This window comes from Macaca fascicularis, chromosome 14, assembly GCF_037993035.2.
Source record: "Macaca fascicularis isolate 582-1 chromosome 14, T2T-MFA8v1.1".
Classification (NCBI taxonomy): domain Eukaryota; kingdom Metazoa; phylum Chordata; class Mammalia; order Primates; family Cercopithecidae; genus Macaca; species Macaca fascicularis.
The window spans coordinates 72,704,304-72,728,468 of NC_088388.1; the positions used below are offsets into that span (position 1 = coordinate 72,704,304).

The 24,165-nt window shown below is 42.7% G+C and overlaps 2 protein-coding genes and 1 pseudogene across 22 annotated transcripts in view; 1 reads left to right on the forward strand and 2 right to left on the reverse strand.

The window, feature by feature from the left end:
• Positions 1–22,978, forward strand: part of MRPL48 (mitochondrial ribosomal protein L48) — an 82,618-nt gene extending 59,640 nt beyond the window's left edge. For 19 of the 21 annotated variants that reach the window (XM_074014722.1, XM_074014716.1, XM_074014728.1 and 16 more), the window contains 4 exons: positions 2,128–2,297; positions 18,126–18,228; positions 21,234–21,323; positions 22,670–22,978. In XM_074014722.1, the coding sequence (XP_073870823.1) occupies positions 2,224–2,297; positions 18,126–18,228; positions 21,234–21,323; positions 22,670–22,744 (342 nt within the window). In that variant the 5' untranslated portion in view covers positions 2,128–2,223 and the 3' untranslated portion in view covers positions 22,745–22,978. Of the gene's footprint in view, positions 1–2,127; positions 2,298–17,015; positions 17,065–18,125; positions 18,229–21,233; positions 21,324–22,669 lie in introns of all 21 variants that reach the window. The other 2 variants (XR_012423498.1, XR_012423499.1) reach the window with 2 other exon arrangements.
• LOC123568731 (mitochondrial import receptor subunit TOM5 homolog) lies at positions 3,974–4,331 on the reverse strand. The gene has a single exon (XM_045371333.3). The coding sequence runs from the start codon at positions 4,270–4,272 to the stop codon at positions 4,117–4,119; it is 156 nt and encodes a 51-aa protein (XP_045227268.2). The 5' UTR covers positions 4,273–4,331; the 3' UTR covers positions 3,974–4,116.
• On the reverse strand, positions 9,291–9,745 carry LOC123568730 (protein MIX23 pseudogene; annotated as a pseudogene).
• Positions 22,979–24,165: the final 1,187 nt, after the last annotated feature.

Genomic DNA, 24,165 nt, shown 5'->3' on the forward strand with positions numbered 1-24,165 from the left:
CAATGCCCAGCTAATTAAGAAAATTTTTCTTATAGAGTCAGGATATAGCTTATTGTCAGGGCTGCTCTTGAACCCCTTGGCTCAAGTGATCCTCCTATTTTGGCCTCAAAGTTCTGGGATTACAGGTGTCAGCCACTGCACCCAGCCATAAGTCCCTCTCTTTATGGGCATTTAGGTTAGATTATTTTTGGTTGAGGTGCTTTCTTCTTTCTGATGTATGTTGTATTAAATATTTTTTCCCAGGCTTCATTTTAACTTTTTTTTTTTTTTTTTCTTGAGATGGAGTCTTACCCTGTCACCCAGGCTGGAGTACAATGGCGCCATCTCGGTTCACTGCAACCTCTACCTCCCGGGTTTAAGCGATTCTCCTGCCTCAGTCTCCTGAGTAGCTGGGATTACAGATGCATGCCACCATGCCCGGCTAATTTTTTGTATCTTTAGTAGAGATGGGGTTTCACCATGTTGGCCAGGCTGGTCTTGAACTCCTGACCTCATGATCCATCCACCTCAGCCTCCCAAAATGCTGGGATTACAGGCATGAGCCACCACACCCAGCCTTCATTTTAGCTTTTTACAGCAGCCTACACAAGTTGATATGTAGTGAAGCAATATTTTGTATGACAAAAAAGGGGAAGAAATCAAATAATTTTTCTACCTCTCAGTTCTTAAAAGGAATGCTGTGTAGACAATTGTAGAATTTCGAGCTAGGAGGAATAGAAGAGAACTAATGCTGAGATTCCTTTCTGTTAATTTTTTTCATGATTCTGATAAAACTCAGGATTCTCTCCTCAGAAACATATACATGTAAAATTTTGCATATAAATTTTGGGGCTTGGCCAGTAGCAGTGGCTCACGCCTGTAATCCCAGCACTTGGGGAGGCCAAGGTGGGTGAATCACCTGAGGTCAGGAGTTTGAGACCAGTCTGGCCAATATTGGTAAAACCTCGTCTCTACTAAAATTACAAAAATTAGCTGGGTATGGCAGCGGGCACCTGTAATCCCAGCTACTCAGGAGACTGAGGCAGGAGAATCGCTTGAACCCGGGAGGTAGAGTTGCAGTGAACCGAGATGGCGCCATTGCACTCCAGCCTGGGCGACAGGGTAAGAGTCCATCTCAAGAAAAAAAAAAAAAAAGTTAAAATGAAGCCTGGGAAAAAATATTTAATACAACATACATCAGAAAGAAGAAAGCACCTCAACCGAAAATAATCTAACCTAAATGCCCATAAAGAGAGGGACTTATGGCTGGGTGCAGTCCCTCCTGCCTATGGCTGGGAGGCTGAGGCAGGAGAGTCACTTGAACCCGGCAGGTAGAGATTGCAGTGAGCTGAGACTGCACCATTGCACTCCAGCCTGAGCGACAAGAGCGAAACTCCGTCTCAAAAAAAACAAAAAACAAACAAAAAAAACTGGGGGGCTCATAGACCCCTTAATTCATATATGGGTTAGGAATATTTTAATCTAGGCCAGGCTTGGTGCTCACACCTGTAATCCCAGCACTTTGGGAGGTCGAGGCGGGTGGATTGCCTGAGCTCAGGAGTTCGAGACTGCCCTGGGCAGCATGGTGAAACCCCATCTCTATGAAAAATACAAAAATTAGCTGGGCGTGGTGGTGGGCACCTGTAGTCCCAGCTACTTAGGAGGCTGAGGCATGATAATTACTTGAAGCGGGGAGGAGGAGGTTGCAGTGAGCCAAGATCGTGCCACTGCCACTCCAGCCTCGGTGACAGGGTGAGACTGTCTCCAAAAAAAAGAAAAATATTTTAATCTGACATAACCCTATCAATTTACAAATTGAGTAATAGAAGGCCAGAAATGGGAGGCGAATCTCAAAAGAAGGTAATAGCACAAGACAGTTACATGTACTCATGTTCAAGTAATTCATGTATTCAAGTAATGACAGCAGTATTCTCTCTCCTTGCATTGGCTGATGTCACAACCCAGACTGACAAGGGAAGCTGCTCATTCCTTCCCAGGAGAACTTCAGTTTGTAGGTAGGGTAACCCAAGAGCAAAATGTGAACAAATTTATTAGAAAGATTGACTTTTTAAAATATCAAGATAGTATTATTAGAATTTCTTGTATAATACTTTGATTATTTTCTTTCTCTTTTTGTTTTCTCTTCAGCCCAAGAAGAAGAAGGGAAAAGTGGAAGTGAGAGTCATTAATTTGGGGACAGATTATGAATATGGGGTTTTAAACATTCATCTGACTGCATATGACATGACCCTGGCAGAGAGTTATGCCCAGTATGTTCACAACCTCTGCAACTCTCTCTCCATTAAAGTCGAGGAAAGGTATGAAGGATGCTTTTGTATGGGATGTTCTTGGTGTGGGTAGAATGCTCTGCTTTTTTGTTAAACTAGGCTTTTGAGATACAGTTTACATGTAGTAAAATTAACTCTTTTTAGGTATATAATTTGCTACAATAAAAATATAAACTAGTTCTATTAACCTGAAAAGTTCCTTGGTGCCCTGGTGTAGTCAGTCTTCTCCCTCTTCCCCACTCAAGTCCCTGGCAACCACTGACCAATTTTCTGCCCCTATTGTTTTAACTTCTCCAGAATATCATATAAGTGAAATCACACGTATGTCGTGTTTGTGGCTGGCCTCTTTCACCTAGCATAATGTGTCTGATATTCATTCATGTTTTTGCAAGTTTTTTTTATTGTAAAATACACATAAGTTACCAGTTTAACTATTTTTAACTGTACAGTTTAGTGATATCAAATGCATTCATAATGTTATACAAGCATCACCACCATCCATCTCCATAATGTTTTTCATCTTATAAAAATGAAACTCTAGCTGGGCGCAGTGGCCTACACCTGTAATCCCAGCACTTTGGGAGGCTAAGGTGGGAGGATCACTTGAGCCTAGGAGTTTGAGACCTGCCTGGGCAACATAGCAAGACCTCGTCTCTACAAATAACAAAATTAGCTGGGCATGATAGCGTGTGCCTGTAGTCCCACCTACTTGGGAGGGTGAGGCAGGAGGATAGCTTGAGTCCAGGAGGTGGAGACTGCAGTGAGCAGTGTTCTTGCCACTGCACTCCAGCCTGGGTGACAGAGTGAGACCCTGTCTCAAAATTTAAAAAAACAGCCTGGACGTGGTGGCTCATGCCTGTAATCCCAGCACTTTGGAAGGCTAAGGCGGGCAGATCACCAGAGGTCAGGAGTTCGAGACTAGTTTGGCTAACATGGCGAAACCCCATCTCTACTAAAAATACAAAAATTAACTGGGAGCAGTGGCGCGCGCCTGTAGTCCCAGCTACTTGAGAGGCTGAGGCAGGAGAATCGCTTGAACCTGGGAAGCGGAGGTTGCAGTGAGCTGAGATCGTGCTACTGCACTCCAACATGCAAGAGCAAGACTCCGTCTCAAAAAAAAAAAAAAAAAAATTAAAAAAAACAAACATTGAAACTCTGTACCCATTAAACAATAACTTCCCATTCCCCTCCCCTGAGCTCCTGGCAACTACCCTTCTACTTTCTGTCCCTGACTTTTACTACTCTCCCTCATGTAAGTGGAATCATATAATATTTGTCTTTTTGTGACTGGCTTCTTTCACTTAATATCCTCAAAGGTCATCCATGGGCCGGGCGCGGTGGCTCACGCCTGTAATCCCAGCACTTTGGGAGGCCGAGGTGGGTGGATCACGAGGTCAGGGGTTCGAGACCAGCCTGACCAACATGGTGAAACCCCATCTCTACTAAAAATACAAAAATTAGCTTGGCGTGGTGGCGGGCACCTGTAATCCCAGCTACTCAGGAGGCTGAGGCAGGAGAATTGCTTGAACCCAGGAGGCGGAGGTTGCAGTGAGCTGAGATCGCGCCACTGCACTCCAGCCTGGGCAAAAGAGCAAGACTCCATCTAAAAAAAAAAAAAAAAAAAAGGTCATCCATGTGGTAGCATATGTCAAAATTTCCTTTCTTTTTCTTTTTTTGTTTTTTGTTTGTTTTTTGTTTTGTTTTGTTTTGTTTTTTTGTTCTTAACAAGCAGAATTTTATGTCCATTCAAAGAGTCTCTTACACCTTTCTGGGCCTATTCACTTGCAGAGAGGAGTCGAAACTGTAACCAGGCTCTTCATATCGTGCATTCATATGAGATGTCCAGTCTTCATATGCTGTCCAATTTCTTAAAGATAAATGGAGTGACTTGCAGCAGGGCCACGTAGATGAGAAAGTTCTGTATGGAGGAGATCACATCCTCGCGCATCTTCCGTTTCATCTCCTCCGGGTCCAGCTTCGGCGCGAGGCCCTCAATCCGGAACATCGCGGCTCTGACTTTGCAGTTTCCAGATGCCGCGCTCTCCTCTTCCCAGTGGCCGCCTCGCGCCTCTTTTTTTGTTTTTTGAGACAGGGTCTCGCTCTGTCACCCAGGCTGGATTGCAGTGGTGCAATCTTAGCTCCCTGTAACCTCTGCCTCATGGGTTTCACCATGTTGGCCAGGCTGGTCTCTACCTCCTGCCGCAAGTGATTCTCCTGCCTCAGCCTCTTGAGTAGCTGGGATTACAGGTGCGCACCACCACACCTGGCTAATTTTTGTATTTTTAGTAGAGATGGGGTTTCACCAACCACGTTGGCCAGGCTGGTCTTGAACTCCTGACCTCAAGTGATCGCCTGCCTCAGCCTCCCAAAGTGCTGGGATTATAGTCATGAACCACTGCGCCCCACCTCCTTTCTTTTTCTTTTATTCTTTTAGTGACGTGGTCTCTCTCTCCCACCCAGGCTGGTATGCAGTGGTGCAATCGTTGCTTACTGCAGCCTCAACCTCCTAGGCTCAAGCGATCCTCCTCTCTCTCTCCCAAATAGTTGGGACTACAGGCAGACACCAAGTTGCCAAGCTGATTTTTTTATTTTCCTGGTATGATCTAGTCTTCTGAGTGCCTGGCTAATTTTAAAATTTTTTTGTAGAGATGGGGCCTCACTTTGTTGCCCAGGCTTCCTTTCTTTTCTTTTTTTTTTTTGTCTCACTCTGTTGCTCAGGCTGGAGTGCAGTGGCACAATCTCGGCTAACTGCAACCTCTGCCTCCCTCCAACCTCCAACCTTGCCTCCAATTTCTGGATTGTATAGTAAGTTTATGTTTAACTTTATAAGAAATTGCCAAATTGTTTTCCACAATGGCTGCACCATTTTGTATTCCCACCAGCAATGTATGAGAGTTCCGGCAACTCTTCATCCTGGTCAGCAGTTGGTATCATCAGTTTTTAAAAAGCTATTGATAGGTTTATGGTGGTATCTCATAGTGGTGTTAATTTGCTCTTCACTAATAAATAATGATGTTGAGCATCTTTTCATGTGCTTATTTGTCATCTGTGTATCTTCCCTGATGATATGTCTGTTCAAATCTTTTGTCCATTTAAAAAAATGGCTTGTTTTCTTACTGGGTTTTGAAAATTGTTCATCTATTTTTAGATAGCAGTTCCTTTTTTTTTTTTTTTTTTTTGAGACGGAGTCTCGCTGTGTCTCCCAGGCTGGAGTGCAGTGGCGTGATCTCGGCTCACTGCAAGCTCCGCCTCCCGGGTTCACGCCATTCTCCCGCCTCAGCCTCCCAAGTAGCTGAGACTACAGGCGCCAGCCACCACGCCCGGCTAGTTTTTTGTATTTTTAGTAGAGACGGGGTTTCACCATGTTAGCCAGGATAGTCTCGATCTCCTGACCTCGTGATCCACCCGCCTCGGCCTCCCAAAGTGCTGGGATTACAGGCTTGAGCCACCGCGCCCGGCCCCTTTTTTTTTTTTTTGAGACAGAGTGTCGCTTTGTTGCCCAGGCTGCAGTGCAGTGGCACAATCTCGGCTCACTGCAACCTCTGCCTCCCAGGTTCAAGCGATTCTCCCATCTCAGCCTCCCTAGTAGCTAGGACTACAAATGTCTGCCACCATGCTCCATTAATTTTTATTTATTTATTTATTTACTTATTTTGAGACAGAGTCTTGCTTTGTCACCCAGGCTGGAGTGCAGTGGCACAATCTCAGCTCACTGCAAACTCCGCCTCTCGGGTTCATGCCATAGTCCTTCCTCAGCCTCCTAAGTAGCTGGGACTATAGGCGTCCGCCACCACGCCTGGCTAATTTTGTTTTTGTATTTTTAGTAGAGACGGGGTTTCACCATGTCAGCCAGGATGATCTCTATGTCCTGACCTTGTGCTCTGCCCAATTTGGCCTCCCAAAGTGCTGGGATTACAGGCGTGAGCCACCGGGCCCAGCCTCATTTTTGTATTTTTTTTTTGTTTTTTTTTTTGAGACGGAGTCTCGCTTTGTCGCCCAGGCTGGAGTGCAGTGGCACCATCTCGGCTCACTGCAAGCTCCGCCTCCTGGGTTCATGCCATTCTCCTGCCTCAGCCTCCGAGTAGCTGGGACTACAGGCACGCACCACCACGCCTGGCTAATTTTTTGTATTTTTAGTAGAGACGGGGTTTCACCGTGTTAGCCAGGATGGTCTCGATCTCCTGACCTCGTGATCCGCCCGCCTCGGCCTCCCAAAGTGCTGGGATTACAGGCGTGAGCCACCGCACCTGGCCCATTTTTGTATTTTTAATAGAGATGGGGTTTCACCATGTTGGCCAGGCTGGTCTCGAACTCGTGACCACAAATGATCCACCCGCCTTGGCCTCCCAAAGTGCTGGGATTACAGGTGTGAGTCACTGCACCTGGCCACCAGTTCCTTTGCAGATATGTGTTTTGCAAATATTTTCTTCCTGTCTATGACTTATCTTGTCCTCTTAACAGTATGTCTTTTGAAGAGTAGAAGTTAAACTTAATGAAGTTCAGTTTAACAATCTTTTTCTCTTATGGTTTCTGCTTTTGCTTTTATATCTAAGAAATCTTTGCCTGACCCAGTCGCAAAAAAACATTTTCCTATGTTTTCTCCTAGAAGTTCTATAGTTTTAAGTATTGTATTTAGGTCTGTGATCCATTTTGAATTATTTTTGTATATAGTGGGTCAAAGGTTTTTTGTTTTTTTTTTTTTGGCTTATGAATATTCAATTGTTTCCAGCACCATTTGTTGAAAAGATTTTCTTTCTCCACTGAATTATCTGAGCATCTTTGTTGACAGCCAGTTGACCATGTATATATGGGTCTGTTTCTATGCTCTATTCTGTTACATATATGCTTACACCTGTACACACTGTCTTGATTAGTGTAGTTTGATTACTGACTCTTTGTTCTTCTTTTTCAAAACTACTTTGGCTATTCTAGGTCCTTTGGTTTTCCATAAAAATTTTTAGAATTAGCTTGTTGATTCTACAGAAAAGAGTCTGGGCACGGTGGCTCACGCCTGTAATCCCAGCACTTTGGGAGGCCGAGGTGGGCGGATCACGAAGTCAGGAGATCGAGACCATCCTGGCTAACGTGGTGAAACCCCGTCTCTACTAAAAAAAATACAAAAAATTAGCTGGGCATGGTGGCAGGCCCCTGTAGTCACAGCTACTTGGGAGGCTGAGACAGGAGAATGGCGTGAACCCGGGAGGCGGAGCTTGCAGTGAGCAGAGGCCACTGCACTCCAGCCTGGGCAACAGAGCGAGACTCCATCTCAAAAAAAAGAGTCTGATGGGATTTTTTTTTTAGGATTGTGTTGAATCTGTAGATCAATTTGGGAATAATTGAATCTTAATTGTTTATATTGAGTCTTCTGATTCATTAACATAGTTTATCTCTCCATTTAGATATTATTTATCTGCTCTGCTTTTATGTATTTTTTGGATTTGTTGGAAAACTGTAGGAGAGGGAAGTAACATTTACTGCCTACCTACCTTCTCCATTCTGGGCTCTTTACATATCTCAGTATTTCACACAGTATAGGATGCTCTCTGGTTTTCCTTAAGTAACATTAAATCCCATGGGTAGAAATTCCTTCCCTTCGTAATTTTTTTTTTTTTTTTAATTTTGAAGACAGAGTCTTGCTCTGTCACCCAGGCTGGAATGAAGTGGCGTGATCCCGGCTCACTGCTACCTCCACCTCCTGGGTTCAAGTGATTCTCTTGCCTCAGCCTCCCTCAAATAGCTGGGACTGAGCTGGAGTGCAGTGGCACAATCTTGGCTCACTGCAACCTCTGTCTCCTGGGTTCAAGCGATTGTCCTGCTTCAGCCTCCCAAGTAGCTGAGATTACAGACGTTCCCCACCACACCCGACTATCTTTAGCAGAGATGGGGTTTTGCCATGTTGGCCAGGCTGGTCTCAGGCTCCTCATCTCAGGTGATCTGCCTGCCTTGGCCTCCGAAAGTGCTGGGATTACGGGTGTGAGCCACTGCGCCCAGCGGCAACTTCTTATCCATGTTCTGTCCTTATAGTTTTGCCTTCTTCAGAATTCCGTACAAATAAAATCATGTAGTATTTTTCTTTTTGATTCTTGTTTTGCTTAGCATACTGTATTTGAGATTCAATCACGTTGTTGCCTGCAAGTAGTTTTTTTTTGTTGTTGTTGCGAATAGTGTTTCATTGAAAGGATGTACCACAGTTTATTCCTTTCCTGATTGAAGGACATTTGTGTTGCTTCCAGTTTTTGGCAATTATAAATAATAAAACCACTATGAATATGTACGAGGTTTTGTGAGAACACACATCTTCATTTCTCTAGGAGTATGATTGTTGGGTCAAATGGTAAGTGAAGTGTATGTTTGATTTTATAAGGAATCAAGACTTGGGCACAGTGGCTCACACCTGTAATCCCAGTACTTTGGGAGGCTGAGGAGCACGGACCGCTTGAACTCAGGAGTTTGAGACCAGCCTGGGCAACATGGTGAAATCCTGTCTCTACATAAAAAATACAAAAATTAGCCTGGCTTGGTGGTGTACGCCTATAGTTCCTGCCACTTGGGAGGCTGAGGCAGGAATATTGCTTAAGCCCAGGAGGCAGAGGTTGCAGTGAGCTGAGATTGTGCCACTGCACTCCAGCCTGGGCGACAAAGTAGAGAGCCTGTCTTAAAAACAACAACAACAAAAATGTAGCTTAGGTAGTCTGTCACTGTGGCAAGGTAGTATATGACATAGTATGTGGGTATGGCAAAGATTATACTTGCTTTTTTTTTTTTTACACTGAGTCAGAAAATTATTTTAATAACAAAACTTTTTTTTTTTTTTTACAGAATCATTATAAAATAGCAGTTGGTTACTCCATAACTGCCAGAATTATTTGTACTTGAGGTCTTGGCTAAGTGGGGCTGAAATCAACAAAAGGTCTTGGACTGTTGGTTCACAGATCATCCTAGGAAGCCTGCCCTCTTGATATCTATCATACTTACCTCTTATGACATGACCCAGTCCTTTAAAAAAAAAGTATCTCTCTTTCTTTATTCATTCTTTGGAGGCTTGAAGTGAATTTGGCACCGTTTATTAAATACCTTCTAGCCTTTGTCTTTTACCACTTCTTCAACATTTGGTTCTGACTGCATCCATTTCAACTTTGTCTGCTCTTTTCCAGGTTGCTTTAATAACGTTAAATAGTCCAAATTATTTTCTCTCTCTTCTCGGAGGTTTTTTTACTACTTCTGAGGTCTGGGCTGTACAATTTTTTATGACTCTGTTCCTACTGGCAAGAGCTGCCATCAAAGACCCCTAAATTTGTTTACAGGTTTGGCTGGCATAGTTTTCCCTATAAGGGAAGCTGTTGGAACCTTAGTGTTTAGTTTATGTACTATTCTGTCATCAGCTGTCCTCATCACTTCGAGTAATTCGTGGAACTGGGCAACCTCCTCCCAGTCCACACCGCCACTGGGTGCTGCCATATTTGACAAACAAAAATTATACTTTCTTACTCATTAGATATTAATATATTCCTATCTAACATATGTGGAAATCAAGGCTTAGAAAGGCCAAAAGCACAGAACCAGTAACTTGCCTGGATTTAAACCCAGTTCTGCCTGACAAGTATTTTCAGTTATATAGGGTCTTATTTTAAGTCCTTCAGCCAAATTTGAACTTTTAAACCTTTATACATTAGAGTACAACTGTGCTAAAAAATGTTCTTTAGAAGGTTTGATAATAAGCTGTGACTTTAGCTCTCATAGTGACAGTACTTCAATTCTTTTAAACCTAAAAATGTGCTTTATCTCTTTCTGATGCCCCAGAGAGTTGGTTCCTCTTTCAGCACTTGACACATACCTCATGTCACTTAGTGCTCTGGTCTCGAATGATCTATTCCTGTGGCAGTTTCTCTTCCCTCTGACAGTGCGTTCCTTCTGGATGGGGACTGTGTTCTTTATTTCTTTAGCACCCACTGCAAGGCCTGCCATATGGGAGACATTCAGTCATGATTGAAAGAATGACAGGTTCTTGAATATCACTATACAATCCAATTGTGTGGTATACATTTCCTAAATTAATAAAAGTCCTTTTAATGAATTAATTAAAAAACTATTGATTGAGCCTCTTCTTGCTATGTGGTGAGCACTGCACTAGACATTCTGTGAGATACTAAGGTGAACCTCCTAGTTTCAGGGAACACACACACACAGAGTGAATGCACACATACATGCATGTACATACACACCAAGAAACATAATTGTAACATAATGTGAAAGATAAACTGCAATTACAGCTCAAAGAGGCTGAGTAGCATAGTAATTTACAGTAGTGCTTCTCAAAGTACCATTCTGAGAAGATGTCAGGAGCTTATGCCAAAATATACATTAATAATTTGTTTCCTTCATTAGGAAAGTCTTGATATTAAGAAAAAAACGTGGCTGAATCAAATGGTTTGTTTAGTGACTGGTTGCACATTTCTCGTGGACCAATGACAATTAGGCTGTTCACTGGCAGCTTGTCTATGGACCGTACTTGAAGTAATATGTGGTTAAGAGTACAAGCTCTACTCACAGAATGGGAGAAAATACTTGCAAGCTATCTAGCTGACAAGGGATTAATAACCAGAATATATAAGGAGCTCAAACAACTCTATAGCAAAAAATATCTAATAATCTAATTTAAAAATGGGCAAAAGATCTGAATAGACATTTCTTAAAAGAAGATGTACAAATGGCAAACAGGCATATGAAAAAGTGCTCAACATCACTGATGGTCAGAGAAATGCAAACCAAAACTACAGTGAGATATCATCTCACCCCAGTTAAAATGGCTTTTATCCAAAAGACAGGCAATAACAAGTGTTGACAAGGATGTGGAGAAAAAGGAACCTTTATACACTGTTGATGGGATTGAAAATTAGTACAACCACTATGGAGAACAGTTTGGAAGTTCCTCAAAAAACTAAAAATAGAGCTACCATATGATCTGGCAATCTCACTGCTAGGTATAAACCCCAAAGAAAGGAAATCAGTATATCGAAAAGGTATCTGCACTCCTGTGTTTCTTGCAGCACCATTCACAATAGCCAAGATTTGGAAGCAACTGAAGTGTCTGTCAACAGGTGAATGGATAAAGAAAATGTACATATACACAATACTATTCACCCATAAAAATGAATGAGATCCTGTCATTTGCAACAACATAGATGGAACTGGAGGTTATTATGTTAAGCGAAATAAGCCAGGCACAAAAAGACAAACATTCATGTTCTTATTTTTTTGTGGGTGCTAAAATTAAAAACAATTGAACCCACAGAGATAGAGAGTAGTATAATGGTTACCAGAGGCTGGGAAGGGCAGTGGGGGCTCGAGGAGAAGTGGGGATGGTTAATGGGTACCAAAAAATAGAAAGATTGAAAAAGATCTAATATTTGATGGCACAACAGGGTGACTATAGTCGATAATTTAATTGTACATTTACAGATAACTAAAAGAGTAGAGTTGGATTGTTTGTAACACAAAAGATAAATGCTTGAGATGATGGATATCCCATTTACCCTGATGTGATTATTATGCATTGTAGTCCTGTATCAAAATATGCCATATACCCTATAAATATATATACCTGCTATGGACCCACAAAAATTAAACATTAAAAAAGAGTACAAGCTCTGGAATCAAACTGTTGGCATTCATATTCTGGTTCTATCAGTTATTAGCAATATGACCTTGGGAAATTCTGAGCCTCAGTTTCCTTTTCTATATAATGAGGATGATAATTTTTTCTGTTTCTTTGAGCTCTGAAAATGAAACAAGATGGTACTTGACAGCACTTAGCACAGACACTGGCACATTGTAAACATTCTGTTACTGATTTTATTGTTGCAATAATTCAGAATTTTTTTCATCTGACAGGAATTAGAGATAGCTTCTTAAAAGTTGGTGGCAAAGAACATTAAATGTCATTCACAGAATGTTACTATCATACCTACAGTGGGGTCAGTTCCTTGGAATAGTGTTTGAAATTTTTAGGACTGTTTTTAGAGATGCTGCTTTTACAGTGAAGGGCACTGAATTTCCTGCTTTTCATCAACTAACCGCGGAAGTGCTGTTTTCCCTTTGGCTTTTACTTTTGCCACGTAGCTAGGTTTCTGGTTCCCCCACAGTTGGTGTGTTCACATAAGATTAGGGTCATTTTAGAGGAAATAGTTTCAATGTTTTGTTTGTTTGTTTGTTTGAGTCAGAGTCTTGCTCTGTCGCCCAGGCTGGAGTGCCGTGGCACGATCTTGGCTCATTGCAGCCTCTGACTCTTGGGTTCAAGCGATTCTCAAGCCTCAGCTTCCTGAGTAGCTGGGACTACGCCTGGCTAATTTTTATATTTTTAGTAGAAACGGAGTTTCACTATGTTGGCCAGGCTGGTCTCAAACTCCTGACCTCAAGTGATCCGCCCACCTTGGCCTCCCAAAGTGCTAGGATTACAGGTATGAGCCACCGTGCCCAGCGTAGTTGCAATGTTTATAGGGTAGTTGTGGTAAGAAGCTAGTTTATTTTACATCTGGCTAAGTGGTCAGTGCTGCATGATTGTATACTCCCGGATTATAAATTTAAAAACTATGTAGTCCAAAAAAAAAAAAAAAAGTTTCTTTAAAAAACGCAGCTGTAAAATGCCCTGGCTGCATTTGAGTGAAAACAGGAAGGCAGTTACATTTGTTGAGCACCTGCTATCAGTGAGGCACTCTGAACAAGCTAAGTACATTTTTCGTGTATTATTTAACTCAAACACCTTGTACATAGTAGATCAAAGTATCAACGCCGGAGCCAGACTGCCTGAGCTTTACTCTTGCTCCACTGCATTCTTACTGTATGACATTGGGCACTTTGCTTAACTTCTTTGTGTCTTGGTTTCCTCATCTGTAAAATGGGATTGCTAAAAGCACCTACCTTAAAAGGTCACAGTGAAAATTAAGGGAGCTATTATGTATAATGTATCTAGAACTATGTCCAGCAACTGTTGGCTGCTATTATTATTACTATTGCTATTACTATTATTATAGAAGCTTGCCCATAGTCCTACACCTAGTAAGTGGCAAGTTCTGGAGTTAAACCTACTTTTTTTCCCGATTCTCTATTCTTCTAACCGGTTCTCCACACAGCATTTAGGGTGATCTTTCTAGATGGAAATATGATTATGTCACTCTTCTGCTTGAAATCCTTTGATGGCTTCTCCCTTAGGAGAATGGGGATGATCCTACTCCCTTAGGAGTAGGAGTAGGGGATGATCCTACTCCCTTAGGATCACAATAAAAGTTTCTCATGTAGCTTCCTAGGTGCTCCAGGGCCTGCCTTGCCTCTTTCATACTTCCCCTCCCCACCTCCCTCTACTTCCAGTTACACTGGCTTTGTTTTTGTCCCTTTCCACCTCAGGACCTTTGCATATACTCTTCCTCTCTTCATCTAACTAGCCTCTACCTTTTTCTTAGATGCCATCTTTTTTTATTTTGAGATGGAGTCTTGCTCTATCGCCCAGGCTAGAGTGCAGTGGTGCGATCTTGGCTCACTGCAACCTCTACTGCCCGTATTCAAGCAATTCTCCTGCCTCAGCCTCCCAAGTAGCTGAGATTACAGGCGCCTGCCACCACGCCCAGCTAATTTTTGTATTTTTAGTAGAGATGGGGTTTCACCATCTTGGCCAGGCTGGTCTTGAACTCCTGACCTCGTGATCCACCCGCCTCGGCCTCCCAAAGTGCTGGGATTACAGGCGTGAGCCACCCCGCCTAGCCTCTTTATTTATTTATTTTTTATTTTTTGTTTGTTTTCTTATGTCTCGAATATTACTTCTTCAGGGAACCTCATTAAGTTAGGTCTTTATGTTATACATTAGAAGAAGTAAAAGGTATTTAACTGCCCTTTCATAACATGCACTTCTTGCTCTATAATTACTTGACTATTATTGGTCTTTTCTATTAGACTCTAAGCTCTGTAAGGCAAGGATTGTTTCTGTCTTCATTAGTGGTCTAAGCCTAAGATCTTGCCTAGTACCTGACGCAGTAGGCACTGAATAAAGACTTGTTGATTTGGATTGAATTCTAACAGGCATGCGGACATAATTCCTAGAACAGCAGGATGAATGTGCTGCTTTTTGCCTCTTTGCTGGCTCTTTGCTCCAAACAGCTCAGAGCATAAAGAGCTGTTTGTTTTTAGTAACTCAGTTCTCTGCATTGATTGAGGTTTTCAGACTGTCGTATTGTTAGGCAATCTCACTGCTCAGCCTTTCGGAGATGAAATTCTTTTCTTCTGATTTTCATTTCATCTTAATCCATCTTTCCTCGGGGGAGGGTGGGTAGGGATGATGGCCGTGACCTTGAGATGGAATTGGGCTAGACAGCAGGATGCCAACTTTTGTTCTCTAAATGGTTTGCACTGCTGCAACTACAACTTACCCAGGAGAGGCGAGGAAGAGGCCTCTCAAGTGGGTCCCTTAATTTGCCTGCATCCTTTGCCTAGCAGCTGCCTGAGGAGATGGAAATCTCACTCATCTGGGAGCAGCTTCCAAGCCTGAAGTTGAACCAGCCCCTGTGTTCTGCTGAGAGTAAAAGCATCATTCAGCATCCCTCGCTATGAGGCTACTCTTCTCTTTTTAAAACATCTACTTACATTTTTAAAAATTGAGATATAACTTGTATAAAGTGAAGCTCCCCAGCACCCCAGCAGACTTCCTCGTGTCCCTTTCTTGGCAATACTCCCCCTAAATAGCATTATTTTGTCATGTTAAGTTGACTCCTGAAATTCTTTCATTTATTTCCTTCCATTTTGCTGTCTGATCATCAAAGCAATGTTTATTGCAGAAAATTTGGAAGGTACAAAATAGTGTAGATACTAAAAATAAAAATAAAAAATAAAAAAAACCCATATGTACTCTTACATACATAAAGGCCTGTTCTACATCTTGATAAATCACTACCTCCTGTGAGGCTTTCCCTGAGTCCCCCTTTCCTCCCCTTCTTGTCCCTATAGTATTTGGCACAAAGCTATTATTGCCTTTGTCTTACTGTAGTACAATGTTTGTATACTTACTTATCTCTTTAAAACACTCACAGTGACCTCCTTGAAAGCATAGACCTTTTTTTTTTTTTTTTTTTTTGAGACTGAGCCTTGCTCTGTCGCCCAGGCTGGAGTGAGATAGCATGATCTTGGCTCACTGCAACTTCTACCTCCCACGTTCAAGTGATTCTTCTGCCTCAGCCTCCCGAGTAGCTGGGACTACAGACGCTTGCCACCACACCCAGCTAATTTTTGTATTTTTAGTAGAAACAGGTTTTCACCATGTTAGCCAGGCTGGTCTCAAACTCCTGACCTCAGGTGATCTACCTGCCTCGGCCTCCCAAAGTGCTGGGACTACAGGCGTGAGCCGGGCGGCCGACATTTTTTTTTTCTTTAAATAGAGACAGCGTCTCACTAGGTTGCCCAGGCTAGTCTTAAACTTCTGGGCTCAAGCAATCCTCCTGTCTTGGCCTCCCAAAGTGCTCACATTATAGGTGGGAGCTACCACGCCTGGCTGCATAGACTTTTTTTTTTTTTTTTTTTTGAGATGTTGCCCAGGCTGGAGTGCAGTGACATGGTCTCAGCTCACTACAACCTCCACCTCCCAGGTTCAAGTGATTCTCCTGCCTCAGCCTCCTGCATAGCTGGGATTACAGGCGGCTGCCACCACACCAGGCTAATTTTTGTATTTTTAGTAAAGACGGAGTTTCACCATGTTGACACTGGTCTTGAACTACTGACCTCAGGTGATGCACCTGCCTCAACCTCCCAAAGGGCTGGGCTTACAGGCGTGAGCCATCACATGCATAGACTTCTTATTGCCCATCAGGGTGCCTAGAACAGAGCAGGCTGTTAGTAAATATTTGTTGAGTGAATGAGTAAACAAATCAATGACATTTTGCTGAAGTAAGTGTTAAAGAATAAAACCCATTATTAGTGGCAGGAATGGACAATTCTCACTTTAGTCAGTCAGTCCTATCTGCAGAATGCCAAAAAAGAAAAATAGTATTTTAGGGTGTTTTTACTTTTCTGAAACACAATTATTTCACTTGAACATCCATAAGAAGTCTATGATTGTGTCCCCATTTTTTATGTTGGAAAGTTATTACTGTATTTGAATCAGAAGAAGAGGAGATCAGAGATAATGCTGAAAAGCAGGAGGGATGTTATTTAGAAAAACTACCTGAAAGAATTTGCAGTACCTTGCATTTACTGGCTGTATTTACTGTATGCCAGGCAATTACTTATGTAATCTCATTTAATCATTGCAACAACTCTATGAATTAGGTATTATTATTTTCAATTTATAGCGGAAGAAATGGAGACTCAGAAACCTGAATTTCCAAATTCAAATAGGTAATAATTGGCAGAGCCAATATCTAACTCCAGGACTGACTGTCATGTCTCTAGTCCATTTACTGTTACTTCTAAACTCCTGATCTCATGATCCACCTGCGTCAGCCTCCCAAAGTGCCGAGATTACAGGCGTGAGCCACCGCGCCTGGCCTATTACACTAAACTTCTTTTGTAGAGGTCTACCTATAGAGGGCCATGCCCCTTGCTATTAAGTGATGATTTTGTGACACATGAAAATTTAGGAATCTTTTTTCATTTATCTTCAGTTTGATGAACTTTTTGATAAGATGAACACAACACTACTACCATATTTCCATGTAGCCATTAGTCAGGTCTTATTAACACACCAGTTCTCACAATTCTCTGTTGATATAGGTCTAGATCGTTATCTTGTTTATACCTGAAGAAACTGAGGCCTAGAGGGGTAAGTGACTTACCTGAGTAAATATTGCTAATAAGTTGCAGCGCGGACACTTGACTCCTGTTCCGTGTTATTTTCACTGCAACATGTAGGCTTGCTGAAGTCGATTTTAGTAAGCATAAACTCTAACCTGGGAGAAGCTGCCCCTCAGGGGAAAATTAACAACGTCTGGAGGTAGTTTTGACTGTCACCACTTGGGGTATACTACAGATGTCCAGTGGGTAGAGGGATGTATATGGATATGTAGGTCAGCCCCTACAACAAAGAATTATCTGGTCTAAAATGTCAGTAGCACTGAGGTTGAGAAATCCTGTTCTAGAACAATTAATTTTCATGCCTTATTTCTCCAGAACAGATTAAATACCCAAGGTTAACCTCCAAAGCATACCTAGTGATGAGCTTGATTCTCTTTTTCTTTCTTTCTTTTCTTTTCTTTTCTTTTTCTTTTTTTTTTTTTTTTTTTTTTTGAGACAAGGTCTCCCTCTGTTGCCCATGCTGGAGTACAGTGGTGCAATCTTGGCTCACTGCATCCTTGACCTCCTATGCTCAAACAATCTGCCCACCTCAGCCTCCTGAGTAGCTGGGGCTACAGGTGTGTGCCACCACACCTAGTTAATTTTTGTGTATTTACAGAGACAGAGTTTCACTGTGTTGCCCAGGCTGGTCTTGAATTCCCAAGCTCAAGCCATCCCGCTGCCCTGGCCTCCCAAATTGCTGGGATTACAGGTGTGTGCCACCACACCTGGCCACTTGATTCTTTTAGAATGGGCTATTCTTCAGTAGCAACAAATTATTTATTAATCACCAGGTTTTATTCAGAGTATTGTATTAAGTATGATTAGAGATGCAGAACTGCATTAAACATGGTGTATTTGTTTAGGGAGTTTAGAGACTTTTGAAGGAGATAAGAGGGATCTAGTTACTTTGCTCCTGGTTGCAGATAAGCATCCCCTACATTCTGGAAACTATCACATGCAGTACTGGCTATACTTATGGACTACTATGATTGAAGTGGCTGCTGGCTTCAGTGAACACTCACTATAGTTGACTCTTCCTTCCCACAGTTATGCGATGCCAACCAAAACCATGGAAGTGTTACATTTGCAGGACCAAGGGAGCAAAATGTTACTGGACTCAGTGCTTACCACCCATGAGCGAGTGGTTCAGGTAGGCACTCCAGGAGAATAAAAAATGTATTTGCTTCTCCTGGTTCTTTTCTCTGTCCACTTTTTCACTTTCTGTTATGCTCTTTTCTTTCTTGAATAATGGTATTCTCCAGTGTTCAGTTATTGATGCCTCCATCTCTCCTTTTATAATACCTTCCCCCTATGCAGTCTCATTCATTCCTTAGGCCTCAGTGACCATCATTTAATACTGATAACCCCCAGATGTATACATCTCTAGTCCTGATCTGTTGGCTGAGGCTTGAAACTTGATACCCAGTTGTCTACTGGCCTTCTCGACTTTGATCCACAGGAGTCCTCCCTGCACTCCATCTATGCAAAATTAGTTGTAGAGGGACTGATTTTCCTGTTTTTCTGTAACCCTCCCCACCTTTGAACCTAATGTGTCACCCTTCTTTGTCTTCTGATACCCATTCATTCACCAAATTCTATAGCTTCTACGTCCTAAAAATCTTTCAGATTCATCCACTTCACTTTACCCCCATACCGAGTGATCATGTCATTTTCCTGCTTGAAACCCCTCAGTGGCTGCCTTCCTTTGATCTCTAGTAGTTGTCCTCTTTTCTTCCTGCAGATAATGATGGGTGCCAACCATACTACCATGAGGGCACCCAGAGGTATTAAAAATACACAGCTTGCCAGCTTTACCATCATCCCCCTTTTAATAAGAGCATTAATTGATATATAATGGGCACATCATACAATTTACCAATTTGAAGTATACAATAAAAACGGTTTTTAGTATATTCAAAGAGTTATGCAACCATCCCCACAATCAATTTTAGAACATTTTCATCACGCTAAAAGAAACCATGCACCCATTAGCAGTCACTCCTCTTTCTTGGTCACCCTAACCCCTTGCAGCCACTAATCTAGTTTCTATCTCTGTGGATTTATCTCTTCATTTAAATGGAATTGTACATTAAATGGCCTTTTGTGTCAGGCTTCTTTCACGTAGAGGAATGTTTTCAAGGTCCATCTCTGTTGTATTGGTACTTCATTCCTTTTTATTGCCAAATAATATTCCATGGTATGGGCATCACCCTTTTTTTATCCACTCAAGGAACATACAGCAAGGTAATAAAATGAATGTTAAATTTAAGTCTAAATATGCTAATTTTAAAAATAACTAAGTATAATATTTGGCTTTTAAAATATTATCAGGACTAAATTATTTGTAATATATCCTGTGACAGATCTGACATGCCAGAAGCCCATAGAATAGTTTGAATGCTTTAGGTTGGTACTCAGGTGCTTTCATGATTCTTCTCCTGCTTTTCCTCTTCACAGCCCATTTACTCCAGCCACACATGGAGCTAGGTATTTTTTGGGTTTTTTTTGGGAGACGGAGTTTCACCCTTGTTGCCCAGGCTGGAGTGCAATGGCAAGATCTCGGCTCACTGCAACCTCTGCCTCCTGTGTTCAAGTGAGTCTCCTGCCTCAGCCTCCTGAGTAGCTGGGATTACAGGCATATGCCACCATGCCCAACTAATTTTGTGTTTTTGTAGAGATGGGATTTCTCCGTGTTGGTCAGGCTGGTCTCAAACTATGGACCTCAGGTGATCCGCCCACCTCGGCCTCCCAAAGTGCTGGGATTACAGATGTGAACCACTGTGCCCGGCCAATGGAGCTAGTTTTAATTTCCTAACACTCTTATGCCCCCACATTTTACTGAATGTTGTTTCCTCTGCCTTCGAAATCCTCCACATGACTGTTGAATTCTCCTAGTTTACTCCTGTTTTTCTTCAAGATTTCACCAAGATACTAACGCTTCTGGAAGCTTTTTTTGACCTTCCTTGGTTGAGTTGGGTAGGAATTTTTCTTGTGGGTCCTTGCAGCCCCCCTGCCTGCCCTTTTACCATACATCTGATTCACCTTGGTGTTCTTAGCACAGTATTTGACACCAGTCAGGTCCTGGTATGCGTGGATATGGGCAAAACTGAGTTGAATCAGAAAGTCAGTGTGCCCAGGCAGGTGGTTCACGCCTATAATCCCAGCACTTTGGGAGAATAAGGCAGTCAGATCACTTGAGGTGAGGAGTTTGAGACCAGCCTGGCCAACATGGTGAAACTCTGTCTCTACTAAAAATACAAAAATTAGCCATGCCAGGCGTGGTGGTGTATGCCTGTAATCCCAGCTACTCAGGAGGCTGAGGCAGGAGAATTGCTTGAACCCGGGAGGTGGAGGTTGCAGTGAGCCAGGATCGCGCCATTGAACTCCAGCCTGGGCAACAAGAGCGAAACTCCATCTCAAAAACAAAACAAAACAAAAACAAAAATTAGCCAGCTGTTATCTCAGCTGCTTGGGAGGCTGAGGCAGGAGAATTGCTTGAGCCTGGGAGGCGGAGGTTTCAGTGAGCAGAGATGGTGCCACTTCACTCCAGCCTGGGGGTAACAGAGCAAGACTTCGTCTCAAAAAAAATACATAAATAAATAAGAAAGTCAGCCTGCGCTGGGTGCCATGGTTCATGCCTGTAAACCTAGCACTTTTGGAGGCCAAAGTGGGAGGACTGCTTGCAGCCAGGAATTTGACTAGTCTGGGCAACATAGCAAGACCCTGTTTCTACCAAAAACTAAAAATAAAAAATTAGCCGGGACTGGGGGCACGTGCTTGTAGTCCCAACTACTCTGGAGGCTGAGGTGGGAGAACCACTTGAACCCAGGAGTTCAAGGCTGCAGTGACCTATGATTGTTCCGCTGCACTCCAGCCTGGGCAACTGAAAGAGACCCTGGACTTTAAAACCTCTTGGTCCAGTAATGACATCTAATGCCCACAGGAGCAGATATTGGCAGTGACCATCTCAGCACCTTGCAGAAGGCAGGAGAAATCCCGTAGAGGCCAGGCTCAGAAACCAGTTTTGGTATTAATCTTCCACCCTTGGGCTCTCCAGACTCTACTGGAGCTGGCATTTGAACCCATACCATGTCTGCCCAGTTACCTCCTTTTCAGCTCCTCCCACCTCTTAGAGCGCCTTCTTTCATTTTGCAGATCAGCGGTTTGAGTGCTACGTTTGCAGAAATTTTCTTGGAAATAATCCAAAGCAGTCTTCCTGAAGGAGTCAGACTGTCAGTGAAGGAGGTAGGTGCTGGTTTGAGAAGAGGCCCCTGCTGGCCTGCATATGCTCAAAATAAGGATAAGAACATCTGGGCTGGGTGCGGTGGCTCACGTCTGTAATCCCAGCACTTTAGGAGGCCGAGGCGGGTGGATCACGAGGTCAGGAGATCGAGACCATCCTGGCTAATGTGGTGAAACCCCGTCACTACTAAAAATACAAAAATTAGCCAGGCGTGGTGGTGGGCACCTGTAGTCCCAGCGACTCGGGAAGCTGAGGCAGGAGAATGGCGTGAACCCGGGAGGTGGAGCTTGCAGTGAGCCGAGATCGTGCCACTGCACTCCAGCCTAGGCGACAGAGCGAGACTCCATCTCAAAAAAAGAAAAAAAAAAAGAACACATCTGGACTGGCTTTAGAAAGAACAGAGAAATGTGGATAATGTCGCCTAAATAATAATCAGAAAAGTTGTATACTCTGATGACACTGTGATCATTAGTCCAGCTTCTGAGGCATCAGGGATGATGCTTTGTGGCCTACGAGTGCTGAGTTTCAACACAGCATCCTGATGTTGGTGGTGAGCCTATGAGGCCCCAGAATTCTCTCCTTTCAGACAGTTGTGTGGAAGAAAGAACATGGGTTAAGATAGTATATGGTGTAATAAATCAGAACACAAATAGGAAAATATATGTTAGAGAAAAGGTTCCTGGATCTTCAAGTCTTGACTGTAGCTTGACTAAATATATTTCATAAAGAATGCTAGTCAATAGGATGTTTGGTCAGGCATGGAAAACTTGGAGAACATTAGGAATCTTAGCCTAAATACTGAGTATTTGGGTCCAATTGCCAAGATGATCCTTCTTATGACACAGATGTATAAGGTCATCTTAGATTGGTACCATTTGCTCCATCCAGTTCTGCTTGTTCTGAGTCCATGCTTGTCAAGCTTCTTCTGGTTAGTATTTGGGCTTCATACAGATCTGGGTACACAGACACTACGTGCTGGTCATGCTGCCTTAAAACAGTCCAATCCCTGTTTGTTTTATTTCCTATGTAAATAATTTTGGTATTCTCTCTCTCTCTTTTAAATGCTTCTATTGTGATAGTTATAGCATTTTGACATTAAATCTTCATATATCTGTCTTTTCTAACTAGACTGCAAGTTCACGGAAAGCAAGGAGGAAATCTGATTCAAGTTTGAATCCCCTATACTATACTATACTATAAGTCTGCTACATAGTAGATGATAAAAGTTACTTGAATCTGAATGATTCTCTACAGAGCTGGTTCATGGTCCCTTTCTGGATGCTGTGCATATCTGGATAACTAAAAGCTCTGCAGTGATTTCCACTTATTTTCTTTTTCTTCTCCTTAGCACACTGAAGAAGATTTCAAGGGACGATTCAAAGCTCGACCAGAACTGGAAGAACTGTTGGCCAAGTTGAACTAGCTACTGTAGACTCTTTCATGCCCGCAATGGTCATATTGAGTGCCAAGGAGAAGAGCTTACTGGGTAGTCAGAGTTCATCAAGAGACCTGACCCTTAGATTTCATAAGTACCCATTCCCATAGCCAGTAATGTCCTCCTTCTCTGTGGCATGGCTGTACTTGCCATTTGTTACCACTTATCTATGAGGCAACCCTTGTTATCTTCCATCTAATAAAAATCTGCTGCTGATATGTATATATATGTGTGTGTGAGAGAGAGAAATTGGCCCATCCTGTGGAGTATCTTTAAGAGATTCTATATTCTGGCCAGGCACGGTGGTGCATCCCTCTAATCCCAGCACTTTGTGAGGCTGAGGCAGGAGGACTGCTTGAGGCCAGGAGCTTGAGACCAGCCTGGCAACATTCTGTCTTTACCAAAAACTTTTTTTTTTTTGCGAGATGGAGTCTCGCTCTGTTGCCCAGGCTGGAGTGCAGTGGCATGATCTCGGCTCACTGCAAGCTCCGCCTCCCTTGTTCACGCCATTCTCCTGCCCCAGTCTCCTGAGTAGCTGGGACTACAGATGCCTGCCACCACGCCTGGCTAATTATTTGTATTTTCAGTAGAGACGGGGTTTCACCATGTTAGCCAGGATGGTCTCTATTTCCTGTCCTTGTGATCCGCCCGCCTCGGCCTCCCAAAGTGCTGGGATTACAGGCATGAGCCACAGCGCCCAGCCAAACATTTTTTTTTTTAAATTAGCTGGACGTGGTGGTATGCACTTGTAGTCCCACTACTCGGGAGGCTGAGGCAGGAGGATTGCTTGAGCCCAGTAGTTCAAGACTGCAGGAGCTATGATTTTGCCATTGTACTCTAGCCTGGCTGACAGAGTAAGATCCTTTTTTTTTTTTTTTTAAAAAAAAAAGAGATTCTATTTTCTCTTTGCCTGATGCTTTAGCACAGAAGCATGTTCCCCTTCCACATTTCTCCAACTAGAGTGAATTCATCCTTTAAAGCAATCTGGCATAGTGTCCTGTAGTGAAGCAGAGGATCATAACATAAGTAAACTCTCTATGGGTGGAAGTTGGAGAGAGGGACATTTTGGCTTTGTACATGAAAAAACTCTCCAGATAGAAACAGATTCTGCCCATAAGTGAAATAAAATGCTTTGTGGGGGTAATAAGTGACTTATAAGTATTCAGGTAGATGTTACATAACTGCTAATTAAGTTACTCTGGATTGAGTTTAAGCAAAGACTTGAAAGTTGATCTTGGTCAGGTGTCAGTAAACTACTGCCCATGAACAAAATCCTACCCACTGCCTGTTTGTGTGTTTTTTTTTTTAAAATAATATATTGAGGTGAAATTCATATATACAAAATTAAACTTTTTTTTTTTTTAAACGGAGTCTCGCTGTGTCACCCAGGCTGGAGTGCAGTGGTGTGA

Excerpts from the sequence above, each read along its gene's own strand:
- LOC123568731 (XM_045371333.3), bottom strand. The coding sequence starts at position 4,272 with ATGTTCCGGATTGAGGGCCTCGCGCCGAAGCTGGACCCGGAGGAGATG.